This window comes from Quercus robur, chromosome 5 (genome assembly GCF_932294415.1).
Source record: "Quercus robur chromosome 5, dhQueRobu3.1, whole genome shotgun sequence".
NCBI classification, from domain to species: Eukaryota; Viridiplantae; Streptophyta; class Magnoliopsida; order Fagales; family Fagaceae; genus Quercus; species Quercus robur.
This window is the reverse complement of record NC_065538.1, coordinates 46,468,920-46,496,821: the sequence shown is the minus strand read 5'-3', so window position 1 is coordinate 46,496,821 and position 27,902 is coordinate 46,468,920. Positions and strand designations below refer to the sequence as shown.

General features: G+C 35.1%; 1 protein-coding gene across 1 annotated transcript; it reads left to right on the top strand.

The window, feature by feature from the left end:
- The first annotated feature begins 17,634 nt into the window (after window positions 1-17,634).
- On the top strand, window positions 17,635-27,779 carry LOC126726108 (glutamate receptor 2.7-like). The gene is made up of 5 exons (XM_050431232.1): window positions 17,635-17,993; window positions 22,416-23,656; window positions 24,268-24,574; window positions 25,369-25,775; window positions 27,238-27,779. Exons 1-5 carry the CDS (start codon window positions 17,699-17,701, stop codon window positions 27,634-27,636), a joined length of 2,649 nt encoding a protein of 882 aa, XP_050287189.1. The 5' UTR covers window positions 17,635-17,698; the 3' UTR covers window positions 27,637-27,779.
- The last annotated feature ends 123 nt before the right edge of the window (window positions 27,780-27,902 follow it).

Genomic DNA, 27,902 nt, shown 5'->3' with positions numbered 1-27,902 from the left:
TTGCGGCTATGGGTCCCTCTATGTGTGTTTATTTACGGAAATGTCATTGAGTTATGAGTTATGGAAACTGAAAACAGTCAAAATATGTTTTCAGTTTCCATAACTCATAACTTAAAAATCGGAGAATTGAGTAATGGAAACAGAGTTATCGTTTGCCAAACAACCTTTTTGCTATGGGTCCCACCATTTTTGAGTTATGAGTTATGGAAACTAAGAATTGAGTTATCAAAATTTGCAATAACTGTTGAAATTATACGCTGAATTTTTTATTTTTTATTTTCCTTTTATTGTATCAAATAGAAGTTGAAATTTAAGTATTGAATTCATAAATATTGGTTGGGCTATTACATTCTGCGGCTTGGTATAACTTTAAGCAAAATTATATCATCTAATAATTTTTTAATAAATTAATCTTTCAGAATTATCATTGTTGGATTATATGTTCTTCATGTTCTTAATTTGCATGCTAAGTTTTGTGTCAATCGAATATTATTTATTATTTGATTTAAAAATCCATCTTTTAAACAGAATTTTAATTTTAAAAACTTAAAATTTAGACATTTGATCTATAACATAATTATTGATTTCAAATTATTTTGAAATATTTTAAGCATGTAAAGGATAAGGAAAAAAAAAATCTAATTTAACAATGAATTTATTAAAACTCGCACCCAATAAAAATATATATTTAGTAGAGTAACTTGAAAAGATATATATGTGTGTGTGTACACACTAGCCACATCACATGCATTTTGCGCATGCGATCAGGCTCTCTTTTGTTGGAACAATTAGAGAAAGCGAGATAAAGAGAAAGAGAAAGCAATATAATGAATTTTATTATAAACAAATGGTATGTTCATACCTTCCTAGTTGAGTTTTGAGTAATTGCCTTCTTTTGAAATTAGTGGGATTATGGGAACAAATGTGTAGGATTTTTTTTTTTTTTTTAGAATTCGAAGAAGAAAGAGAAAATGGTAATTAAAGATGGAGAGACATGTAGGATGAAGAACAAAGGGGAAAAAAGTTTGTATAATTGTAGTAGTGGATTTTTTTTTTTTTTTTTTTTGAGAGGAAATGATAGTAGACTTTATTCATAATCAAGGTATAGAATTGGGAAGAGAAAAAAGGGGCATTGCTCAATTCAAACAATAGCCTTCTCTTTCTCTTGTGCAACACTAACAAGAAACTAGAGTAGCTCTATTAAAAAGTCACAAAAAGGAACTAAATGAAAATAAATTAAATAAAGACTTCAAGCTGTAGTGCAATACGGTAGTGTACCACTCCATCCAAACAATTCCATAGATAAGTAATATAGCATGCCAAAGCGCATCAGTGAAGTGTTGTCCTCCATCCAAAGCAAAGCTAGACCTTCCCAAGCAAGCTTCAAACTTTTCAACATCACACAGACCAAGTTCTTTTTCTTTCTTTTTTCTTTTTTTCTTTTTTCTTTTTTCTTTTTTTTTCGAGAAATAAAATTCTTTGAACCTTCCTCCTTCACCAAACAGTGAAGGTCTCTAAAAGTTTAAGAATTTTCATCTTAGTTGGAATGGCTAAAGACCAACCTCAACTATGGAGCATTGAGCTGAGGCAACACACACTTCCACAACTCTCTTTTTTACAAGAGTTTGATCTTCACCATCAACACTATCATAATGTACAGATGATCTTTTATTAGAAATTTGTGAGTTTTCAGATGGTTGTGGAATAGCCGCTTCATTAGACCCGCGAAGATGCTTTTTCCACTTTCTCAGACTTTTTCTAACAAATAATTCCTCAAGAGATTGTTTATTTATTCCAGCCGAAAATTTTGGTCTTTGATCATTATCAACTACAATTACCTCACAATCTTCTGCCTCCATATTGTCGACATCTTTTTCCGTGAAATCCATCCCAGTACTTATCTTGTTATTGGTCAAAACCCGAACCCCATCATCATTCAAATTTAAAACTTCGTCCAGCTGCTTCTTTCCCGTATCACATTGTTGCACAACCTCACCCTTATTCTCTTGTATCCCGTTCAACTTCACAGATCCTTCTGGCGCTGTATCATTTTTTGAATTCAAATTGGGTTCCCCCACATTCGAATTGAGTATTGTGTTATCCACTGAAAATGCAGTTTCTCTGCTTGGTCCACAACTATCGCCCCTATTCTGCGAACGTTGGGAATCCATTAAGAGTTCAGCTGTAGAGGAATTCCCATTAGGTTCCAACAGACTCAGCTCCGATGCAAGGGAAGTAGGTTCCAAATAGTAGATAGTGTCATCCACATCTAGTTCAGGGGCTTGGTCATCAGGAATCAGTGCATGTGAGTGAGATTGATGGTTGTGTTGAGTATTGCCTTGACTTTGCTTTCTTGGAGCCACCACTCTCAACCAATGACCATATTGTAATTCATCCTCTTCCAAACAAGGCCAAAATGGGTAACTAAGCATAATTTTTCAACTATCTAGTTAGTAGTTTCAGTTTCCAAACTATATTATTTACTAGCATCTTGAGTCTTTGAAACTTGATTTTGGCCTATAAATCAAGTCTCAAAGACTCGATTTTCATGGCCTAATTATGTCTGATGTGGCATTTTTTCCACATGGCGACAACATGAAAATCAAGTGTCTAAGACTCGATTTATAACCCTTATAAAAACTAGAATACCAAAGAAGAACCCAGAGGAAAAAAAAAAACCCAAGCCGCACGCGACCCATCAGAGAAAAACTCATCAGAGAAGAATCCAGGCCGAACTCATTAGAGAAGAACATCAAAGAAGAACCTAGAGGAGAACCCAGGCCACTACGCGCGACCAGGCCTGGCGCGAGCCCAGGCCGCGCGTGACCCAGGCCGTCGTGGGAACCCAGGCCATGCGCTGGTGAGGTGAGCTCTCTCTCCCTTTGATCTGAGTCTCTAAGATTGGGATTGTTGTGTTTCTGGGATTTCTGAAATTTGTTTTTGGGTATTTCGGCTGGTACATGAGACTTCAAATTTCTTTTAAAATTTTTTGTTTATAAATCGAGCCTTAAAGGCTCGATTTCCAAGTGGTCACCACGTGGGAAAAATGTCACATCAGACCATAAAAATCGAGTCTTTAAGACTCGATTTATAGGCCAAAATCGAGTTTCAAAGACTCAAAATGCTAGTAAATAATATAGTTTGGAAACTGAAATTACTAACTAGATAGTTGAAAAATTATGCTTAGTTACCCATTTTGGCCTCCAAACAAAGTCGACCCACTTGTCTTTGGGGGCACTCACGATCATTGTGACCGAGAATACCACACCTATAACAGAATATTGGAAGCCTCTCATATTGGAAATAAATCCATCCAGCCTCCAATCCTTCGATCCACATTATCTTTCCATGCATTAGTGGTTTTGTTATATCCATATTCACACGAATGCGAAGGAAAGGTCCCATGCCAAACCATTTCGAGGAACGTCCACTGTTACCAGTTCACCAATTTCCTTTGCTATTCTACCTCCCACTTCTTTATTCATGCTCCTTATTGGAACATTAAAAGCACGGATCTAGAATGAAGCATGCTTGAACTTTACATCACAAGGACTTATATCCCCATGGAAACGCTTCAGTAAAATGAGGTGTTTATCAAAAGACCATGGACTCTTGGCAATAATTTCTTCCAAATTGCTTTCCTTCTCAAAGATGGCTAGATATAAGTTATTTCCAACATCATTAATAGAAACCCCATGTGAGCAGCGCCAAAGTTGACGTAATGTAGCTATGAATGCTTCTTTATTGTAATCTTTGTTGATCTGGAGTTTCACTAATAGACTGAATTGGGCTCGCTTTTGAGAGTAAGTAACCTCCTTTTAGATTTAATTAGCATCTCGCCCCCTTCCTTTACCGACAACCTAAATCGCTTACACATTTCCTTCATTTCAAATTCCATGGGAGAAAAACAGGGTGTAAGCCAAAAGGTATTCAAAGGGTATCTTTACTATTGAGATTAGGGAATGACAAGAAAAGAAAGGAAGAATAAGAATGGAAAAATCCTCTACCTGTCTAAACTGGAGAGGTTTCAAGCTTGTAGATGGACACAAGTTTAGGACTTCTACTTTCTCTAGGCTTCAGACTTCAGAGGAGCCCAGGGAAGACAATAACTTTTTTACTAAACCAATAATTGTAGTAGTGGATTTGGAGATGGAGTTTTGAGTTTTGAATTTAGATGACTGTTTTCCTAAATGTCTAACGTGAGTGAGAAAGTTTATCAAAAATAAAAAATAAAATAACATGAGAGATAGTGAGAGAAAAAGGAAAATTTGTTTTTTCTTTTATTTATTTAACTAAAATTTAGGAGTTTAAAAAAATAAAACAATTTCTTGTGAGAGAGAGTGAGAGGGAAAAAGGAGGCAATTAGGAAAAAAAAAATTATTTTTAATTTTGCTAAAATTTAGGAGTTTCTAAATTAGTAATTTTACATGTGTAACTATACTATTTAAACCTCCTAAGTAGATGAATTTGATAATACTTTAAGCATTAAAATATAGGAGTCCAAACAGAGAAAACCCCTTAAATAATAGTACAAATACTAGGCAACGGGCTAATGACATAGAAGGCATACAAGGTGTACTTGATGGCCATTTGGTGCATCTTTTACACTATTTTACTTCATTTATATGCATAATTAATAAACTTTTGGCATATTCACACCCAACCTCTCTATGATTTGAGGTAGTAGTATTATGTCTTTCTATTATTTGGAATGTATCTCACTTGACTCACTCGATGTTTGCTTCATTGCACAACGATAATCAACCTCATAGTATTTTGTTGAAGAAGTGTTTAAAACTAATATATATATATATATATATATATATATATATATATATATATATATATATAATATAAAATAAATAAATAAAAAGGGTAGAGACTCAGGAAATGGCCCAGACCCACTTAGAATAGTGGTTCCCAGTATTTTAAGTATTTCAAGCCCAACACAATTAATTTGTAAGAGAGTGGGATTTTCGTGTCAATTGCAATGCCAAGTAAGATCCAAGCTTGATTTTTAAAAGAATAAGGCTTTTAATATGAACAGATGAAGCACAAATTCGGTATAAACACTTCCTTGGTCTCATTCGAGGATTGATTGTTCATAAACAGTCAAAGCTTATTTCTCTATAATTTTACATTTAATTCTTACTTTTCAAGTTTCTACTTCCCAAAAAAGTCCCACTTTCTAGAGGGGTTCCTTTCCTTATATAGTCTTTTCTATTGCATCTCAGTCCTCCACATGTACATCTCAGGCGAATAATTTGGATGCTTGTCCCATCAGGACCCTTCTGGAGGTGGTAGAGAGTGATGTGAGCTGTGGAATCACTATTCAAGTGTCTTTTTCTCATAAATATAGCCAGCTCAGTAGGTGCAGAGTATTGAATGTGGAGGTGATGATTACTTTCTATTAGGGGTGGCAAAGTAAGTCTAAACCCATTTGCCCACCCAAACCCAACCACTCTAATTGAACCCAAACCTACCAAATTATTAGTTGGGTTAAATAGGCATCAACCCAATTAGACCCAGTGATTATTGGGTTTTAACTAAAACCCATTGAAGCCCATTTAACCCAAAAACAATATACCCAAATTCAACCTAGCCCTTCACATAAAATAAAAAAATAAAAAAATCCAACCCTCAAACGTTTCAGTGTTTCACGAGGGTTTTCATTTTCCGTCATTTTCTCGGCCTCCAATCACGTTTTAGTCGAAAACCCAACAACTTCAGCAACTTCAAAGCTTCGGAGATTCCTCAAATCTTTGTCATTTCTCTCAAATCTTCATCTCCTCAAAAAGCCCACTTGGTAATTTTCAAATTTCAATCTTTTTTCTTTCTTTCTATCACCACTTTGCATTGTTTGGTCTCTGAGAAAGTTTAATCTCCATCAAATCCAATAAAACAAGAAAAAAGAAACCAAACCAAACCATAAATCAACCCAAGAAATAAACCCATAAACACAGTAACCAATCCATCTCCAGCAAACCCTTAAATTTCACATGATCAAATTCCTATTCCTTAATTTCCTCATCAACCTCAATCTTAGATGTGCAAAATCAAATGGCAACACAAGGCCACTGATCCCACTCCCAAATCAAATCAAACACTCGCTCCTCTCGTTCTCTATAAACCACATGAACTCAAACCCAATCTCCCAAAACCCCACGCTCACTGGCACCACCACAACCACCATAAACCTCCTTCACCACCGCTTCCTCCTCCTTTGAACCCTTAATCTCCATGGTGCATCTATGCCTTCTTCGAGCTCTGATCCTAGAAAAAAACCTCGACCTAAAGCATTTTAGTGAGCCCAGGGTTGTTTCAAATCCGGTCACAAGGGTCAAGATCATGAACCCTGTTGCATCCGATGATTGCCGTAGCAACAAGGGTCTAGCCATTTGATCTGAACCTACCTCCTCTGATGGATGAAGATTTCGGCATCAGTGATGATCTTCAAGCCAAAGCCGAACCACTCGAAGAGAATTTGAAGCCAAAGTTGAACCACCTGATCATCGCCAGCCGCATCTCAGCCTCTCTCTCTCTCTCTCTCTCTCTCTCTCTCTCTCTCTCTCTCTCTCTCTCTCTCTCTCTCTCTCTCTCTCTCTCTCTCTCTCTCTCTCTCTCAAGTCTTAACCCAGATACAAATATTTGATTTTAAGATTTAAAAAATTAATTTAATTAAATTTTTAAAAATTATAAATTCATAATTTTATTTTTTATTTTTTGACATGGCTTTTTTTAAAAATTAAAATGTTGATGTGTCATTTAAAAAATGCAAACTAAAATATTTTGGTACTTTGGTCATTTTCAATTTAGGGGTATTTTGGTAATTTTGATAATTGGGTAATTGGGTAGATTGGGGTTTACCCATTATAATTGGGTTGCGTTAGATTTGGGTTAGAAGCAATTAGTTAAATGGGTTTTAATGGGTGAATGAGTTTTATATACCCATCCCAATTATGTCCACCCCAAACCCACCCATTTGACACCCTTACTTTCTATAAATATCTCATCTCTTCTTCATTTGCACATCTCTGATGTCTTTCATGGTGTCTTGCTTGTGGGTGTAAACAGACAGCTAAGGCACCTCGAGGTGCTATCTTTCCTCGAGCTCCTGGACAATGGGTCCACCCGTATTCCGTCCTTAGACCTCTGCTTGCATATTTAGCCCGAACTAGCGTCAGCTTCATGTTCGACTTCCTCGGACTTCGTTTACGTGTCGAGCTTTGATTGGTGCTTGAACGGGCCTTTGCCTTTCCCCGAACTGGACCTATGAGCTATATTTTTTGTTTGGGTCCCTCCCTCCCATAAAAAGAATAAAGAAGGCTCAATGTAGAAGAAAAAAACATGTGGGTACCTAATGAATTCAATAGTTGGTTAAATTTGTAATCATTTTCTCATTTAATCATAACAAAGTAATTAGATTGCATTTTTAAGTGACATGGTATTTTTTAAAGTGAAATAGCAACATTTATACATCATATAACACACACGACCTGCTTCAATAGTGGAAGACCAAGACCAAACTAGTTTCTAACGGGTCTTCCCTGTTAATGTGTAATAGGTTGTGGGCTTTAGGCCCACCTTGTTTACTTGTACTATACACATACTTGTACTACACATTCTGCCTCTTATATAAAGGTACTCTTGTATATTTTATTACTTGTGAAATACAATACTATTCATTCAGTATTTCTAAAATGGTATCAAAGCCACTACTTTAACTTTCTTGTGTCTTGCAATCTTGTTTTTGTTGGTATTTTCCCCTGCCTCGACTTCTTCAGTTAGTAAACCTTTTTGGTTTCCTCTCCTGATTGCTCCACTACCGTCAGAGGTACTTAAGGTTGAATCTCCACCACCAGAAGCTCAATCTCCACCACCAAGATCATTGCCTCCGTTGATCTTTCACATCAGACCTCCAATTAAGACATAAGACATATCTTTGTGTAGATTTTCAACCCCTCTACACAACGCCGCCAGAATCATCATCATCTGACCATTCACGCGCCACCACATGCCGGTCAAAATTTCGTCAAATTCTTCCACGCGCCATCAGTTTTGCTTCGATCTTGTCGCCGCCCCCACTATTGGAATCGTCTTTCTCCGATCTACATCGTCGAAAAAGAATTGGCCTCATCGAACGGCTCAGGCGCTCTCATGCGCCGCTTGAATATTCTATAACATCATCTACGCGCCTTACGTGCTACAAGCGCTGCCTTGCTGCTTGCTGACGTCATCTGTGATGTCACTCTACCACGTCACCTTGCCACATTAGTCCTAACTGCGTCATTCGCCACATCATCACCCAATCAGCTGCTGACGTCATAGCCATTGACTCGTTGACTTGTGCCGTTGACTGTGGACTGTTGACTTTGACACTAGTTGTTGACTTTGACTTTGACCATTGACTTTTTAGAGTTAACTTTTTGCAATCCAAGTGCTCATTATCTAGTTTTTCGCGTAGAGTCCATTTTTGCATATTTTGCTTCTAAATGAAGAATAAGGATAAGTCTTCGTTTTATTACAACAATCATTGCCGATAATCCAACAAACGTTTTTGCAATTTTTGCAAATGTCTTGGCCATAATATTGAGACTTGCTATCATTACAACAAATTAGTTGCTGTTATTGTTGCTAACATTGAGAGTATCCAGCCAATGGCTCTCATCTCTGCACAGTCCAAGTCTTCTGGATCCACTATCACCATTTCCACAGTCAACCTTCAAAACATCATTGTTAATACCATTTGTATGGTTGGTAATGCATCTTATTCCTCTTCTCTCTCAGTTCTATCTAGTATGTCTCCTTCCTCTTGGCTTATGGATTCTACTTGATGCAATTACATGACACCTCACTCATCCTTATTTTCTCAACTTGAACCTATATCACTCCCTCTTAATATTCGCATGGCTAATGGTTCCACAATGTTTGGTCATAATATAGGTTCCATCTTGACCTCCAACCTCTCGGTTCCTGGAGTCTTTAATGTTCCTAACCTTTCTTACAATTTATTTTTTATGGGACAATTAACTGAGTTGGGTTATCACATTACCTTCAATTATTCTAGGTGTATTATGCAAGATTCGAGGACAAGACAAGAGCTTGGGACCGATCCCAGAGTTGGGCATATGTTTCCCATGAACAACCTTCATCTTCCACCTATTGCTCTAGTTTTCGTTGCTATTGTTGTTGCAGCTGTTGTAGTTTCTTCTATTCCTTCCCTTGCACTTTGACATGCTCGACTTGGTCACGCATCTTCCTCTTGGGTACAACACTTGGCTTCTAGAGGTTTGTTAGGTTCAATATCTACAGAAAATTTTGATTGTGTTTCGTATCAATTAGGAAATAACCAGTTTTGCCTTTCAATACTAATGAATCAATGTCTACTGATATCTTTAACCTAATTCATTCTGATATTTTGGGGTCTTCCTTTGTCTCTGGTATTGGTGGATCTCATTATTTTGTTGTCTTTATTGATGATTATTCCCTCTATAGCTAGATTTTTCATATGAAACATCGTTCTCCATTATTGCAAGTATATTCTAATTTTGCAAAAATGGTTGAAACTCAATTTTCCGAACGAATCAAAATTTTTCAATATGATAATGCTCTTGAATACACTCAATATGCTTTCCAAGCTATTTTGCATTCCTATGGCACTATTCATCAACTAACTTGTCCAGGTACCTTTCAGAAAAAGGTAGAGCCGAACGAAAACTTTTTCATATTCTTGACACTGTTCGTGCTCTCCTTATCTCTGCCAAAGTTCTTGCTCCTTTTTAGGGCAAAACTGCTCTTCATGCTGTTCATACTATTAATCGTATTCCTAGTCTTGTCATCCAAAATCAAACTCCATATGAGCGCCTTTTGGGTCACCTCCAGACTATCACCACCTTCACTCCTTTGGTTCTACCTATTTTGTTCTTCTTCAACCGTATGAGCATAACAAACTTAAGCCTTGGTCTAGACTTTGTTGTTTTCTTAACTATGGCGAAACTAAAAAGGGGTATCGGTGTTATGATTCTATCTCTCATTGTCTTTGTATCTCCTGCAATGGTGTCTTTTAGGAACATCGCTCCTTTGTCGAGTTTTCTCACTTTCGTGCCTCAATATCTACCTCCTCTGTCTTAGATCTTTTTTTCAGATGAGCCATATATTCCTTCTATAGTTACTCCTGATCCTCCTATAGACTTCTTTATCTAACCACCAGATATTTTTTATGCCTCTTCTAGATCACCCTCTAATGAACAAGTGGAAGATGAACAGGTCAAAGATGAGCCACCCAACCCTGAGCTTGGATCCCCTACTCCTGCTCCGCCTGAAGATCTTGCATAAGACATTTCACCTTGTCACTCAACTCAGGTAAGGTCCATTCCTGCATATTTACTTGACTATTATTGTTATACTGCCCTTGCTACATTGCACGAGCCTCACACCTATCGTAAGGCCTCCACTGATCCTTTATGGTAAATTGCAATGAAAGAGGAACTTGATGTATTATCTAAAAACCATACTTGGGATTCATTCAGTATTTCTAACATTCCCCATATCAAAACCTATTGGAAAGAAATGCTTAAATTAAAGAGAGAGAGGGAGAGAGAGACCCCAAAAGCACACACGCATATAGCTTTCAACTTTGATAAGTCATTAAAATTTTATTTTGGCAATTATTATTCATAAGATAATCCACTATGCCTTTGTTTCCATAATGCCAAATGTGATATACTTAAAAAGATAAGTTTAGTGGGAGAATTAAGTCCAACCAGAGATGATAGTGAAATTTTTTATGTAATTAAGCACAAATTTTTTTGTAGTATATATTCATTTCGTCTACAACAACAACAACAATCAAAGGTTTGATCCTCCTATTATTTTCTTATTTCAAAATAGCAGCACCATTTACAAATGCGTGAAGCTTGGGTAGATGTGAAACAAAGCAATCAAATCCTACATTTGGTTGCAGAGGAAAGTAGATAAAAATTAATGAAAAAAAAATTAAGTGAGATAAATAAAATTCAAATGTAATAAAAGAAGATTTTAGATCTAACAACTGTTTATTTTAGTGGCTTTTTTTTGATAAAGAAAAATGAGCTACATAAAAAAAAAAAAAAAAAAAAAAAAAAAAAAAAAAAAAGAAGAAGAAGAAGAAGAAAGAAAACTGAGCTACATATCCAGGAGTCACAGGCAGATTTTAGCTTCAAATTTTCTACCTTGTGATGACACTAGGTAGCCCATTTAGTCTCAGCCAATAGCCACCACTCGCACACAAGGAACACCAAACCAATTTTTGTGAATTAATTAAACAAGCACATAATGCAAGCAGAGCAAATACACAACACAAATGGAAAAACTTCCAACCTTTTATTACTTTATCTCAAAGTACAAAGGAACGCCAAGGCTTTACGTCATACAAAATCTGCCTTAGTTTAAAATCCAACCACCTAGACTATAACCCACACAAAGATACTATGATCCTACAGAAAGTAACCTTGTTTTTCTTTGCCCAACACTTACACAAATTTTTCCCATAAACACTTATTGCTGACATCCCCAACAGAATAGGTTTTTAAATTGCATGAAAAAATTGGCGTGAGCAATTACTTAGCCAAGTAACTGTTTCTATGTTTACTGCCATAACATGGGTAATTGCCCCCTTGGATACATTGTTTAAAAATCCAGCACATGCACAAAATTAGCCCCAGCCACAATTACTTGGTAATTGTCACCCCATGCCAATGCAGCGCCACCTCCCAAACCTGGCTAGCATGCTCCAACAACAACAACATCAACACCAACACCAATGCAACCCAACAATGCATCACCACCCATATATATGCAACCACTTGGCCGTGTGAGCCACAACCCATAACAACATTAGAGGCAAGGAGACTAACAACAATTAACGGAAGGACTAATAATGCTCAACTCCACCAAACACATGTACATATTCTTAAAGACATCTCACTATTGTACAACGCACTACAAAAAACGCAAGCTATAGTCGTGTTTTTTTTAGCCACATTTACAAAAACGTGGCTATAGACTTAACCTATAGCTGTGTTCTTAAAAAGCGACTATAGGTTAGGTCTATAGCTGCGTTTATAAGTGGTTTTAGTCACGATTTTTTGGATAGGGCCTATTGCCACGTTCAAAAAACGAGGCTATAGCTAACCTATAGTTGGGTTTTTAAAATGCGGCTATAGGTTAAGTCTAGAGCCGTGTTCATAAACGTGGCTATAGGTCCAGCAAAATATTATTTTTTTAAATGAGGACCTATAGCCACGTTTAAATGCGGCTATAGCTAACCTATAGCTGCATTTTTAAATGAGGCTATAGGTTAAGTCTATAGCTGCATTTATAAACGTGGTTATAGATCTAGGCAAATAATTTATTTATTTATTTATTTTTAAGAAGGACCTATTGTCGCATTTAAAAAACACAGCTATAGCTAACCTATAGTTGCGTTTTTAAAACGAGGCTATAGGTTAAGTCTATAGCCATGTTTTTAAATTGAGGCTATAGATTAGCTATAGCCGCATTTTTAAAATGCAGTTATAGGTTCTTCTTAAAAAATAAAAAATAAATAAAAAGACCTATAGCCGCATTTGAAAAACGCAGCTATAGGCTAAGTTTATAAATTATAAAATATTACTATTTATAAAATATTTATGTACAATTACACTAGTTTAGTGATAAGACACGCATGTGACAATATTTTCCCTAGGTTCGAACCCACTAAAAACATCTTAATTTTTAATCACCGCATTAGATATTAAATATTAATTTGTTCAAATTATATCAAGAAAGTTCCAGGTGTCCTAGCGGCAAGGACACACGTATTCCCACCAGTCGGCCCAAGTTCGACCCATAGTAAGAGCTTTTTTATTTTTTCTCTTCTTATTAGCAAAACTACTTCATTTTGGGTTTGCTTTATAACCCTACTAACCCTATTTTTTAGCATTTGTCTCTCTCTTCAACAGCAGCCATTCTCCCATTTCCCTCTCCAGTCATTCTCTTCCTCCCCATCTCTCTCTTTCTATCTAACTCTTATCCAAAATCCTAGTCCCCTAGTGTGAATCTAGAATCTTCTTCTTTTTCTTCGTTTTTGTGTTGGCTATTGGTTTGGCCTACCCGATTCGATTTTGATTGGGTAAGGTTTTCAAGTCCGATGGCCCCGAGTCGGAGAAAAGGCTTGAGTAAAGCAGCAGCGGTGGCAGCTCGCTGGCAATGGAAGGTCGGCGATCTTGTGCTTGCTAAAGTCAAGGGCTTCCCTGCTTGGCCTGCCAAGGTATAAAGTTATGATCTTTATTGTTATATTTTGGTTTTTCTTCGTTTTTAGGTGGTTTCTCTGTTGAATGGATTTGCTTTAGTTAGGGTTTCGAATAGCATGGTTTTGATGTGATTTTTTTTTTTTAAATTTTTGATGGTGGAGAAGATGGATCGATACTAGAAGGTGAAAAAGCCGAAAGCAGATACTCCGATTGATGAGAATGAGATTGGGTATCTGTATTTACACTCAGATTTTGTGTTTTTCACTGTTTTTGATTCTTGTTGGCTTGGATATTTCCAAGACCTGTATTTGCAATTGTTGGTCCTTAAGTGGCTATTTAGATTTTGGATTTTCAAGTAGATAATTTTAACCATGTGGGGGCAGAGAAGAGAAATTTGGTATTTAAGATAGATGAAGGAAAAGGCTGATAAATACATATAGGTAAATAATAGGAGGGGGGGGGGGGGCTGGTGAAATTTGAACCCCAGTTCCTGGACCATTGGAAGGTAAAGGCTGATAAATGAACATACAATTGCAAAAAGTTATTTAATTAGATACAAAAGGTGGATTGTTCCAATAGTTTCTTTTTGGGTCCATACCTGGTTAGGTGTTACAACTTGACCCTGAATTTTCCTTATTATTGATAGGGTGATTTTACTTCAACACCTAGGAACCATACTCAACTAAGGATGATAGATTAGTTTGGTCACTTATGTAACATTTCTCTCCTGTCTTTTCATTATTGTACAATTGACCTAATAGGAAGTTTCATTTTTTTACAAATTCAGGGGAGTCAGACTAGATTAGTTTGGTAACAATATGATCAACGTACTGATTTACATCTTTATGTTATATTAGTTCATCGTATCATAGTTATATGGCTATAATTATACAGAGGTTTCATTTGCAAATTTAAGGGTCAATGCCAAAATGAATTGACTAATACTATTTTTACTTCTTTTGGATTCCATGTTAATCTGTTTGACATTAATATGCTTCGTGAATTGTCCCTATTATTCTTTACTCACTAATAAAGATAATGATGCCTCATCAGTTTTTATGTGTACTAATGGCCTTTTGGCTTAGTGGCATGTACACCTTTTTGGTGGTTCAATGTTTGGGGTTCAATCTCTAGTAACTTTACCTATAAAAAAAAACCTATTTTTGCAATGCATTTATATTTTAGAGAGTTCAAAATGGCACTTAGGGCAATGCTAGTATTCTTTATCATGAGTTAGCTAATATGGTTGCACATGCTGACAATATTTGTATTGTTGGTTGTGTTGAAGGTACTTAAGTAGCTTAATTTGCCACCTGATACTCCAATTTTGCTTGAAAAAGGAGATATTATAGGGTAAGCTGACCTTGGGAGATCCTACTTGCTGGTCACAAAGTTGGGACACCAGAGCCATTGTTTAAGGAACTTGTATAACTCTCCTACTTCTATGATTTGTTTTGTGACTTGTGATGAAGATTTTTTGTTTGGAATTGAGGGTTTTTTGTTTCATTAGTAAAATCTGCTCAAGGCTTAAAACAAGATGTTGGGAGATAATTTCCTTTAAAGGAAAGTTAGATAGTGTCATTTCATTTGTACATATTAATTGTTTCCCTTGGATCATCTTGGAATTGAGAGAAGAGTTGAAGTTGGAGATAGTGTCACGATTACTCTGTTCATTTATGTCACTGGATTAGTAAAATATATTTGCACTTAACCTTGATCATTTGGTTATGTTTTGCTTGGAATCTTCCTTTTGTTATAGTTCAAAAAAGCTGTATTACATACATAAATACATATATATCCAATGCATTTGCCAACTGGCCAGGGGAAAAAAAAATTATAGCCTCATTTTTAAAACGGGGCTATAGCCAAATTCAAAAAAAAAAAAAAAAAAAAAAAAAAAAAAAAAAAAACGATTATAGCCGTGTTTTTTAGATGTGGCTATAGCTGTCCCCTATAGTTGCGTTTTTAGAAATGTGGCCATTGGTCCTGGCCTATAGCTGCATTTGAAAAAAGTGGCTAATAAACCCTCAGACCTATAGTTACGGGTTTTAGGCCACGGTTGAAAACGCGGCTATAGGCTAAATTGACCTATAGCCACTTTTTTAGGTCTAGAACAATATTCCACCAAATTCTCATATGATGTGATGAAGACACAATATATTTCCTCGCTATGAGTAGGGGAAAAGCTCGTGGAAGAATTAGTAGCAACAACTCCAGGAAGGAATCATCCACCTTAAAGATAATCCACCACCAGCTAAGTTCTTAATGTGAGGTAATGCATGTGCATGCATGTATAAATTCTAGAATGAAGTTTTTTTTTTTTTTTTTTTGAAAAATTACACAATTTCATCATAAACTATACTTCATTTTACATTTTGACCCATGAACTATCGAAATGCAAGATTGACCTTCCAAAATTATAACTCTGTAACACTTAATCATTTGCCATATCTGTTTGGGATTAAGTTTAATAAAATTTAGTATTAAAAGACCAATTTATGTACCTCTCCCTCAAAAATTGATAGTAGAGGGTAAATTGTTCTTTTAATCTTACATTTCATTAGACTTAATTAAGAAAGTGACCAAAGACAACAAATTGTTACATGAGTTTTAGTTCAGGGGGGTTGATTGTACATTTCTTGTTATTCAGGAGGGTAAATGTAAAATGAGATGTAATTTATGGTGAAAAAAAAAATGTAATTTTCCTTCTCTTTCTTCTTTTTATTACAGTATTATTATTTTTTAGAAAGAAAGAAACTAACTTGAATGATAGTTGAGTGAGTCTACAATGTCGGCTGAATAGTGGAGCAAGAGAGGCGGTTGCCTAAGGCCCCAAGTAAAAAAAAGGCCCTCAAATTTTAACCAATAGGGTTATTTATAATCAATAAATAAAATAATTTTTTTTACCAGATGAAAAACAAATAAAAAATAGAGAAAAATGCAACGTTCACAATATTTTTTACAACACTTTTACAATTATGCTAAGTAGCAGGTTGTTACAACCTGTTATTGATGGCAAAAAAATAATTATAGTGATATTTTCAAAGAAAAAAAAAGTGACTTAAAACCTAGGATTTGTTGTAAAAAAATATTGTGAATGTTCTACTTCTAAAAAAAATAAGAATAATAATAAGAGTTTAGTTAGCAAACTTTTACTAGTTCTCGTCTAAGTCCACCACTAACACCACTCTTTTACTTACTATTATTAATTTACTATATCAATAAGTATGAAAAATTTTGTCAAATTTTTTTTGTTTATAAAATTTCTAAAAAAAAAAATTCTACGTAATTTATATTAATTAGTAGTAATTTTGCATTTAAAACAAGATAATCAATTTTCACCTCGGCCCCAAATTCATCAAGCCGTCCTTGTGAGTCTACGAGATGTTAATGATGCAGGTACGGAAAATTCAAAGATATCATACAAGAAAAGTAGTATAATTATATATAATGATTACTAAAATATTTAATTATGACCAATTCAAGGACACAAAGTCATGATAAATCCAAAATTCAAAAAGAAAAAAAGAGTAAGAAATTTAAAAATACTGAACTCACACTACTGGACGAGTTTTTTCTTTGATCAAAGATACTGGAGACTCAAAGATTCTAACACCGAATGTTAAGAGGGAGTTTGGATTCGAATTATAAGTGGCTGCTTTCTGACTTTTTTTTTTTTTTGTTCCAGCCGCACAATTTGATCAAGTCAACTGTAAATAGTGCATGGATGCACTGTTTACAGACCCACAAATTCCACTTTTCAGTCACTTTTTCATTAAAAATGGGTCTCACAACACTATTTACACATTTAAAAATTATTTTGTTACAATGTTTTCAGTTTCAACAAAATAAATTCTATCTAAACAGACCCATAAAATTCCATTTAAAAGCTACCACAACTGCGCGTTTTGGCAATCACGCACAGTCAGATGCAAATTCTTGACTGATATACATATCATTTACGAGTGTGGGGAAAGAAAAAGTGGACATAGTCAAAGTCATGAATTTGCATCATATATATTTATTTCCCCACTTGTAAATGATACTTTTTTGCTTAATACTACACCCAAAACCAAAAGTGCATGCACCCAACAGTTCACCCAACATGTATGAACTAGCCAGGAAATTAAGGAACTTTTTGCCAGCAACATTTCATTTTTGATAGTCCGCCAGTAGACATTTCAATGCTTTTGTATTATAATAGTATTGACAGGTATTATGAAAGGACTAATCCTCAAACTTCCTTCCCAGTTAGGGGTTTTTAATATAATTCCTGTTTACCAAAAAAAAAAAAAATGATACGGTTTATAGAGAAAAACAAAATGATATATATATATATGTATGTATAATAATTGAGTGTAATATGATATGTACTAGACTGACGAAAAATTAAAGTTTGCTTAATTAGAAAGTTAGATCGATCCCAAATGCCGATTCCTTTCATAACTGTTTGTACTGTTTCGAGACCTTTGTTCAGTCCTGTGCTCGTTTACTTTCTTTTCATTCTCTTTCTCCTCCCCCATGGTCATCATGGAGCCCAAGCTAATTACTATAAGAACAAAGAAATAAATATCGGTGTCATCATTGATGTGAATTCCCGCATAGGGAAGGAAGAGCAAGCAGCGATGGAAATCGCAGCTCAGAATGAAGCTCCAAAGGGTCGAAGTGTGTCTCTCCATTTCCTGGACTCTGACAGAGACCCCCAACAAGTTGCTTCTGCTGGTGAGTTAATTTGTTTTACTACTTTTTTCTTCTATTTTTTGGTGGTTGTTGTTTGATTTGTCTACTATGTATGCTTGAGATATGATAAAGCTGTTTGAGATGGATAACATGTTGACGTGGTTTCTTTCCATTGAGTACACGTTTTCACTTCGTACAAAAATGAGTGAAACTTAATCATTTGGTAGTGTGTAACTTATAAAAAAGGGTAAATTTTACTAACTACCCTTGAGGTTTGGAGTAATGTCAAGCAGATCCACATCTTCTCAAAACTAACCAGTTTGGCCCAAAGTACAACTTAGAGCGCGTTTGGATTCGGCTGAAAAAAATTGCGTTTGCGTTTTGCCTTTTTTTTTTTTTTTTTTTTTTCACGCGTTTTGGAGCGTTTTGGGTGTTGCGGCTACTGTTCATGCACTGTTCAATGAACAGTAGCCGCAAACTTTGACTTTTCAAATTTTTTTGACCAATCACAGCACATCGTGTACTGTTCATGGACCCACAAATTTCACTTTTCAGCAACTTTTTCATTAAAAATGGGTCCCACGATACTATTCACACATTTAAAAATTATTTCGCTACAGTGTTTTTCAGTTTTCAGTTTCAGTTTTCAGTTTTCAACTGTATTCAAACGGACCCTTAATCTCTAAACAGACTTTAACAGACGTTATTTTTTAACTCTCCCTTCTCTCTCTTCTCCTCTCTGACCCAAACTTCTCTTCTCTCTTCCGTAGTGTCTAGGCCGAGCCCAAGTCGGCGTTGTTTCAAAACAAAACCCTAACCCAGTAATCGCTTCTATTCGCTCCTCGATTCCACTCTCTCTCTCTGTCTGTCTGTCATATTAACAAAAACACACAGAAAACCAAAAACAGAGAGTTTTTCCATTTTGAGCCTCTCTGAGAGAGAACACACAGAAAAGAGAGGCAAAAAAGAGACATGGATTCAGACGAAGGAAAGCTATTCATAGGAGGCATAGCATGGGACACCAGCGAAGAAATCTTCACCCAGTACGGTCAAGTCACCCAAGCCGTTATCATGCGCGAGAAACCCACTGGTCGCCCTCGTGGTTTTGGCTTTGTTGTCTTCTCTGACCCTTCTGTTCTTGACCGTGTCCTCCAGGATAGGCACACCATCGATGGCCGCACCGTTAGTCTCTTTCCTCCCTCTATTTGCATTCACTTTCTTGTTTCAATTTTTGGTTTTCAGTTGTTTTTGTATCTGGGTTTTGGCTTTTGAATTGGTTTGATTTGGGTGGCTGTGACTGTGACTGTAAATCTGTGGTGGTTGGGCTCCTATTTATGGTTTTGGTTTGTGGTGGTGGGCTTTGTGACGATGGTGGTGAGGCGGTGGTTTTGGCCTCAACGAGTGGTGGGTTAAGATAGGGTGAGAAGAGACGAGAGAAGTTTGGGTCAGAAAGGAGAAGAGACAGAGGGGAGAGTTCAAAAATAACGTCTGGTAAGTCTGTTTAGAGATTAAGTTGTACTTTGGGCCAAACTGGTTAGTTTTGAGAAGTTGTGGACCTGCTTGGCATTACTCCAAACCTCAGGGGTAGTTAGTGAAATTTATCCTATAAAAAAATAGGTGAAAAATACACAATTAATTCTTAAAATTTAACTGAATTCGTATTCCAGTCATTGAAATTTGATTTCAGGGGCAGTTTTCATTGGTGTAGTTAAATGGTTCCTGAAGTGGGGTTGAAAGAGAAGATCACAACTCATAACCCTGTCTATGGGCAATGCCCATTTATTTATTTTTTATTATTATTATTTTGGTGGAGGAAAGGCAATGCCCATTTTGTTTATTAATTTTGTATGATAGTCATGTACGTGTGTCAATATTGTATGATAATTAATTTCAATAATCTATTAGGGCATGTTTGATAAATTGTAATGGTGATTACATATGAATATGAATAGGTATTATAAAGAATACAAGATATTGTAATGTAATACTTATTACTATTCATTTGTTTGGTGATAAAACCATGAGGATAATTGCATTAAAGAATTTTAAATTAAATTGTCTAAAATACCTTTATTATAAAATTACAAATACACTTGATAAGGATTAGTTTAACCAACCCAATCTTGAATGGATGGCCTCCAACAAATCCAATCTCTCTTCTTCTTCTTTTTTGTAAATAAAATTGCTTTTGTTTCATTGTATAGAAGTAGTGACATAAGTAATCAATTGGTCTTTCAAAAATTCTTGAGGGTCTTCAATCAAGTGTACCACAGTTGTAAAATTTGACCAACAAACTACAATCTTACTTGAACAATGGTAAACTACTCAATTTTTTCAAAGTCTTTAATCTTGATTCAATACTTGGTTTTGCTCTTAACCCAACATTAGGTAATTTGGTAGAAATATTTTCTCCCATGACTTTCAAATATCCAAGCTTAAACTTATTCTTAGGTTTATCTTCCCTTTCATATAGATATTCTACCAAAGCCTCCACTAGTTTCAAATCTTTAACAGGAGTCCACTCTCATTTAAATGGACCTTGAGAATTAAGTGTATTTGATTCCATATCTAAAAAAACAAGACAAATCATAATGTACCTAAAATACTAACAAAAGAAAATTGGAAGTTGATAAATAAAATGTAAATAATATACAAAAGTTTAGACACAATTTTAATAATTGAACAAAATGATAATTTAAAGAAAGAATAAATATAAACGATAAGAATTGAGATGATTTTATTTTTTCCCAATCTCAAATTTTCCCCAATATGAACGATAAGAATCTCAATTTTTCCCCAAAGAGATAAGGCTGAAAAGCATTAAATAATCTAGCTTAAAATAATATATATATATATATATATAATTTTTCAAAAGTGTCCCTATTAACTTCCAGAATTTAAACTGATAATAAAATAATGGCTAGGTGTATATTGGAAAGTCATTGAATTAATTGACTTTAATGTTATGGAGTGTTTGGCAAACCACTACAGTCAACAGTAGTTCTATTTTGATATCTTAGATGAACCCCCAAAAAAAAAAAGTTCAATTTTAAGCAGACCACAATAAATTATAGTTTACATCCACATTAATGTGAGAATTTCAAATTTAAAACAAGATTTTGACTGGAATATGCATGTGAAACCGACTAAAAATTTAAAGACTTGATTTTTGGATGAAATGTGTGAGGAATTAGTACATCGAAATTCCATATAACAAATAACGTGTCAATGGGGTTTTACTTAATGTTATTAGCTTAGACAAGAGCCAATGTAGGGAGCTGCTTGAAAATATTGAAGAATGGAAGGTTAGGTTGAGTTTAAATTTAGGACTTGCTTGATCTATCATTAAAGCCAGGTAGAAACGTTGCCTAAATTCCTAGTTCTACATGAAGATTGATTTAACCTAATCTTTTGCCTACCTATATATACCCTTTGAGGCATGACTTTGAAGACAATTAAGGAAGTTAGCATACTAAGGGTCCTTTGGATACAATTTATTTTGCTGAAAACTGAAAACACTGTAACAAAATAAATTTTAAATGTGTGAATAGTGTCGTGGGATCAATTTTTAATAAAAAGTTGTCGAAAAGTTGCTAAAAAAGTTGCTGAATAGTACACTGGTGTGCACTGTACACTGACCAAAAGTCAAAAAATACGGCTAACCAAGAAAAAAAAAAAGAAAAAAAAAAGAGGCAAAACGCAGACGCACAAACGTTGTATCCAAATCGGGCTTAAGTGTCCGTTTAGCAAAATTATTTTTGCCAACTTATTTTACTATTCAGTTTATTTTTGCTACTATTCATAGGTCCCACTACACTTTTTGGTATTATTTATGGGTCTCACTGTACTATTTTAGCTAACTTTTACCTTTATCTATAGTACTTTCAGTAAAAAGTTTTCAGTTTCAGTAAAATAAGCGAATCCCAAACAGACCCTAAAGTTAATCTAAGAGCGCCCTTCTCTCTTGAACCTAAAAAAAAGATCCCATCTATCATCTATGTTCAACCTACTTGCCCATCACCTAGCTTGCTGTCATGATTTAACCCCAACTGCACTTCCTGCCCATGGCATATCAATAGCTTGCAGTTTGCCAAGCCGTGACCATGAGTCCTTCACAAGCATATGGCCACCAACACATTGCCTTCAGGCCCATTCGTGTAGTCATGTATTACCATGACCTGCTACCTCAATCCACCATGCATAGCATATGGCATGACTCCCTCTTCTGCCCATTGTTTTGTTTGGTTGGCATAGGTGCAAGGTGCACGACATGCAGCCACTACTTCTCAAGCACCAATGGTCTTACAGGTCACAATAGTACTAGGTAGTGGCGGAAAAAATCTTGGACAAGCCAAAATCATCACTCCAGAGGGGGTTTAATCCCAGCACCCACTTTAATTATATGATGATGAAGACAATATATGGTGATGGTTTGTGTTAATACTACTTACATTTTGATTGCAGCTGAAAATCTTATCAAAGAGAAGAAATTGATTGCTATCATTGGAATGCACTCATGGCAGAAAACAGCTTTAGTTGCTGATGTTGGAAACAGGACTCAAGTTCCAGTTCTTTCATTTGCATCACCTGCCATAACCTCACCAACGATTCAACTTCGTTGGCCTTTGTTGATTCGGATGGCTAACGATGGTTCTGCACAAGTAAAATGCATAGCAGATATTGTCTGTGCATGCAATTGGAGAAGAGTGATTGTTATTTACGAAGAGGATGCATATGGTGGTGATTCAGGAATGTCGGCTCTCTTAGCTGAAGCTCTTCAGAACATTGGGGTGGAGATTGAGTATCGTCTGGTTCTTCCATCATTTTCCTCTGTGTCTAATGCTGAAGGACTTGTACAAGAAGAGCTGGTGAAGCTAGAGAATGAAACGCTGTGTCGGGTTTTTATTGTTCTTCAGTCATCATTAACGATGGTGACTAACTTATTCAGAGAAGCTAAAAAATTGAGACTTGTTGGAGGAGAGACAGAGTCAGCTTGGATAATCCCAGACAGCATTACAAACATGCTGGACTCTGTTGACAAATCCATTATTTCCTCTATGAATGGCACTATAGGAATCAAAACACAATACTCCAATCACAATAAAGAAAATGTCAAGTTTGAGAAAAGATTCAGAGCCAATCGTTCTGAGGAAGAAAACTCAAAGCCGGGAATTTATGCTCTACGTGCATATGATAGCATTAAAATCATTACTCGGGCCATAAAGAGTAGTTCTGATGTCTCTAGTAGCCTTTCGAAAAATATATTATCAGACAGTTTCTCAGGTTTAAGTGGAGAAATACGTTTCGAAGGGAAAATGCTTTCACAAAATCCCAAATTCAAGATTGTGAAAGTGGATGGGGAGAAAAGCAATGAATTAGACATCTGGACACCAGATAATAATGGGGGTGTTAAGAATAAGAATACAAAAGAAAAGGCTTGGCCAGGGCTAGATAAGGTTCCCAAAGGCTGGGCAATGCCTTCAAAAGCAAAACCAATGAGAATCGTAGTTCCAGCTCATGCCATGTTCAAAGAATTTGTGGTGGACATGAACAGAAACAACTCAAATGGCGAAATATTTGGTGGTTTCAGCATTGAAATCTTCCATAAGGTGATGGAACAAATGAATTATACAGATACTCTGCAATACATATTTGAGTCCAAAGATGGATCCTATGATGACTTGGTTGAACTTGTCCATAACAAGGTAAACTAAGTAACTAACTTTTTATCTCTGAATATATAGCCATATTAGTCAATTCATCAATTTTTTGTCTAATGTGTATTTATTTTATGAAATTGTTAGAGATACAAACTATTTTACAACATTTTTTTACAAACTGTTGATATGGTGAGTGATTATTGATAAATGACAAAGTGATATCAGTGGTGACTCCAAATGAAAACCAGTAAAAATTTGTCATAGTAATAGTTTGTAAAAATATTATAAAATAATTTGTGGTCGTCATAACAACCATTAACTTCAAGAATTGATACTAACCTGCCCTAAATGTACATTGAGGACTCTTGTAAGTGCACAAATTCTAGAATCAGTATATACTAAAATTCAAGAATAAGAAGTCTTCTTTTCAAGACTTTTTTTAATTTTGGTAATTGAATTGATATTTCCTTTTGAGAGAGGCAGGGAGGTAAGTGGGTAGATTAGAGAATATGCGTCCAAATATAGGATAACTAGTATTAAACTATTACATGTGAAATTTAAGATCAATTTTAAATTTTCAAATTTTGATTAATATTATTATTATTTTGTGGCTTCAAAATACTGACAAAGGTCTTCATTTGGACCAAATAAGGAAGACTTGTGATGCTGTTGTTGGTGATATAACCATACTATCCAATAGGTCAAAGGATGTGGAATTTACTCAGCCATACACAGAGTCAGGGTTGACTATGGTAGTTCCAGTGAAGTCTAAAGAGTCACCGTGGATGTTCATGAAGCCTTTTACCTGGGGAGTGTGGTTGGTGGTTGCTTTCATCTTGATTTACACCATGTTCATAGTTTGGTTCTTGGAACATCCATCCAATCCGGAATTTAAAGGCTCGTTGAAGGATCAGATTGCAACCGCCATGTGGTTTGCCTTCTGCTCTCTGTTCTTTGCTCACAGTAAGTATAAATGTTCAATTATAGGACTCAGAATGTTATGTTCATTGATTCTCAAAAGAAAAAAAAAAGTTACGTTCATTGGTCAGCTCAATAATTATAAGCCTACACACACTCTTAGGCAGATCACACGAACAACCAATCTGTAGTTATATTATTGTTTCATTTTTTTTTTTTGTTACCACCAAATAAAAATATATATATATATATATATATTATTGTTTCATTGTTCCTGCAGTTTCCATATGCTCTTTCATTTCTCGGCTTATGAATATAACATAATTATGTTAGGCACATTAAAAGGCAACCCATCCCAGGGTTTCTAGTTAGAGATATAATTCATCATGTCAATGATCATGATAAAACTAATCTGCATTAGGCAGCCACAGTTCTAGAATAATACACATTAGACAGGTCTAACAATTAGCAAGGGAGTAGCAAAGACAATGAATAAATCCTATGTCCCACTCTTAGTATTCCACTTTATACTGTAGTAGCAACTATATATCCCATGTATCTGAGTATTTAATTTAGCCGATGAATGTTCTAAATTTAGTCTTCTATAATTAGTGGATGATCTAGTTTTCTTTGTTAGGCTTGTCCTGAAAATGCAACTTATGAGTGTATGACTAAATATAAAGAGTAGTCAGGACAATCATTGAATTTTAAGAAATCCATAATTATGTGTTTAATGAAAACACCCCAAGGACCATTGCATACTGCAGTTAGTAATGTCAATCTTGGCAAATCCTCATTTAGGAGTTAAAACACTCATTAGCACATGTTTTATCTTTCAGGAGAGAGGATTTACAACCACCTTACACGAGTGGTGATCGCAGTATGGCTATTTCTAGTGTTTGTGTTAACTGCAAGCTACACTGCCAATCTCTCTTCAATGCTCACTATTAAGAAAATGGAACCGAGTGTCACATCTATGGAGTTGCTTAAGAGGAACAACTTAACCGTTGGTTATGACAAGGGTACCTTTGTAGGCAAATACCTGGAGGAAGTGCATAATTTCAGCTCTACCAACATCAAGGAAATTGATAGCGAAGAGAAATATATAAAGGAATTTGAAAGCAAAGGTATAGCAGCTGCCTTTCTTGAAGCTCCATATGCGAAAGTCTTCCTCCATAAATACTGCAAGGGATACATCACTGACACCAGTCATACGGCCACCTACAGATTTGGAGGCTTTGGATTTGTGAGTAACATTTTTCTTAATATTATATATATATATATATATATATATATTTATACACATATACACGGCCACCTATATATGTAGGGTTTGTGAGTAACCATTAACAAATACAAAAACCTTCATACTTCATCATTTGATCATTCTAAAAAAGTTAGTAAATTTTTTTTAATTAAAATAAAAAGAAGTACATACAAATGAATTTTGCATTTTGGGCACCAATAATCACTTCAATGTTTCATGCAATTTTTTCCATGGAATTCAAAAGCTCTTTGATGTTTCTATTTTTTGTCTGATCTTGCACTTTCAATGATGCAAGGGTCCTAGGGATAGTTTCTACTTTGTCTTTAAAGAGAGAGAGAGAGAGAAAACCCCAGCTCTTGCAATTTTCAAACAATGCTAAGGAGCTCTTCTAGCTTATATGAGTTTTTGGAAGAGGAAAAAAAAAACATTTTAAGATGTGTGTAATAGACGTTGCTTTTGTGTGTGTAATAAACTTCGAACAATATATATTATACACATGCTTGTTACATACACCACTTTTGCACAAAAATCATGACTTGAGTCACGATTTTAGTATAAAAAAAATGTGTGTAAATTAATGGGTGTTTGTAAGGGACATTTCTCTTTATAAAATTACTCCCATGGTGCTTAATTTCTATCATTCAATGTTTTCATTAGAGCTAAAGCTCTACTTTCTACATTAATACCAAATAAACCCTTTACCCCTAATTGTACAGTTTTTGCTATTGACAACTTTTAACCGAAAGGTTTTTTGGTATTTGACAAATTCCACATAATAGTGCACTAAAGTTCTGAATTTATAAATTATGAATATTGAATTGTAACGTCCAAATTTCAACTTTAACCTTAAAAGTTGTTATCAGCTTTAAGACTCTTTTAAAACTCTAACAAAATTGCTAGATTTTTGTGTGTGTGTGTGTGTATATAGTACTTGTTACCTGTTAATGCACTAGGAGACACACCCCGGAGCTCTACAATTAACAATTTGATAATTACAATAAAATTATATTTTCTATAGCAATGCCAAACATGCACATAATCTTTTAAATTCGCGCGAATATAAATTTTAATTAAAAGGAATGGAAAAAAAGGAAATTTAATTAAGTGGGCAATAAAGAAATAGAAATGGCTTTCAACTCAATTAAATTAAATAAAAGTGAAGTATTAATAAATAAATCATGTACTCCAAGCAATAAAATAATCAAATTCAATGATATTGATTTAGAAAGTAAAAACATTGGAGTTAGTAAAAACATTGGAGGTTTTTATTTTATTTTACTTTTTGATAATTTGATAGTTAGGGGAGTGAGGATTTGAATCCTAGATTTCTCCATTTGAAATACTAGGAAATACTAACTAATTGAGCTACAAGGCTATGGACTCTTTGTATTTTTCCTTAATAAATATTAATTATTGTTAAAATTTCTTGCTTTCCAAGCAGGCATTTCAAAAAGGCTCTCCGTTTGCTAGAGAGTTTTCGGAAGGAATTCTGAGACTATCAGAGAAAGGAGATCTCAAGATACTTGAAAATGATTTGACTCCCCCGAATGAGTGTTCAATGAATGTGTCTTCTGATGAAACCAGAAGCTTGGGCCTAAAAAGTTTCTGGGGTCTCTGCTTGATATCTTTCTCCACTTCCACCATTTGTTTTTTGCTATCCTTGATTCATTTAATAAAGAACTATCAACGCTATGAAGAGACAAACCGAGGTAGTGTAACTCCGAGTGGGAGTGTTTGGGACAAGGCAGCTAGAATAGCAATGTACTTTTATGATAAAGAGATGGGGCTAAGTAGAGCTCAATCTTCAAGCGAACTGAGTCTGGTTATAATACAAAGCTAATCCATGTTCCAAACTGAGAGTTCAGTGTAAAGTTAAGATTTTATTTTTTTAATTTGATATTGTACAAAGTGTCATGTGTAATACCTGAATAAGCTTTATAAAATTTAATCCGACACATGAAATAGAACCCTTTTTAAATGGAAGGATACTTTCTCCTCATAGCCATGGAAGTGATGTAGGATAGAATATAGGGTTTAAGTCTTTTGTTTATTAATTTCTACAAATATTTATGTAATTTTTGGAATTTTAGGATTATGCTTTCCAAA

Coding starts and splice junctions, on each gene's coding strand:
- LOC126726108 (XM_050431232.1), top strand. CDS start 17,699: ATGCCGATTCCTTTCATAACTGTTTGTACTGTTTCGAGACCTTTGTTC. Junction 17,994..22,415: donor CCAACAAGTTGCTTCTGCTG/GTGAGTTAATTT, acceptor TTTTGATTGCAG/CTGAAAATCTTATCAAAGAG. Junction 25,776..27,237: donor GATTTGGAGGCTTTGGATTT/GTGAGTAACATT, acceptor CTTTCCAAGCAG/GCATTTCAAAAAGGCTCTCC.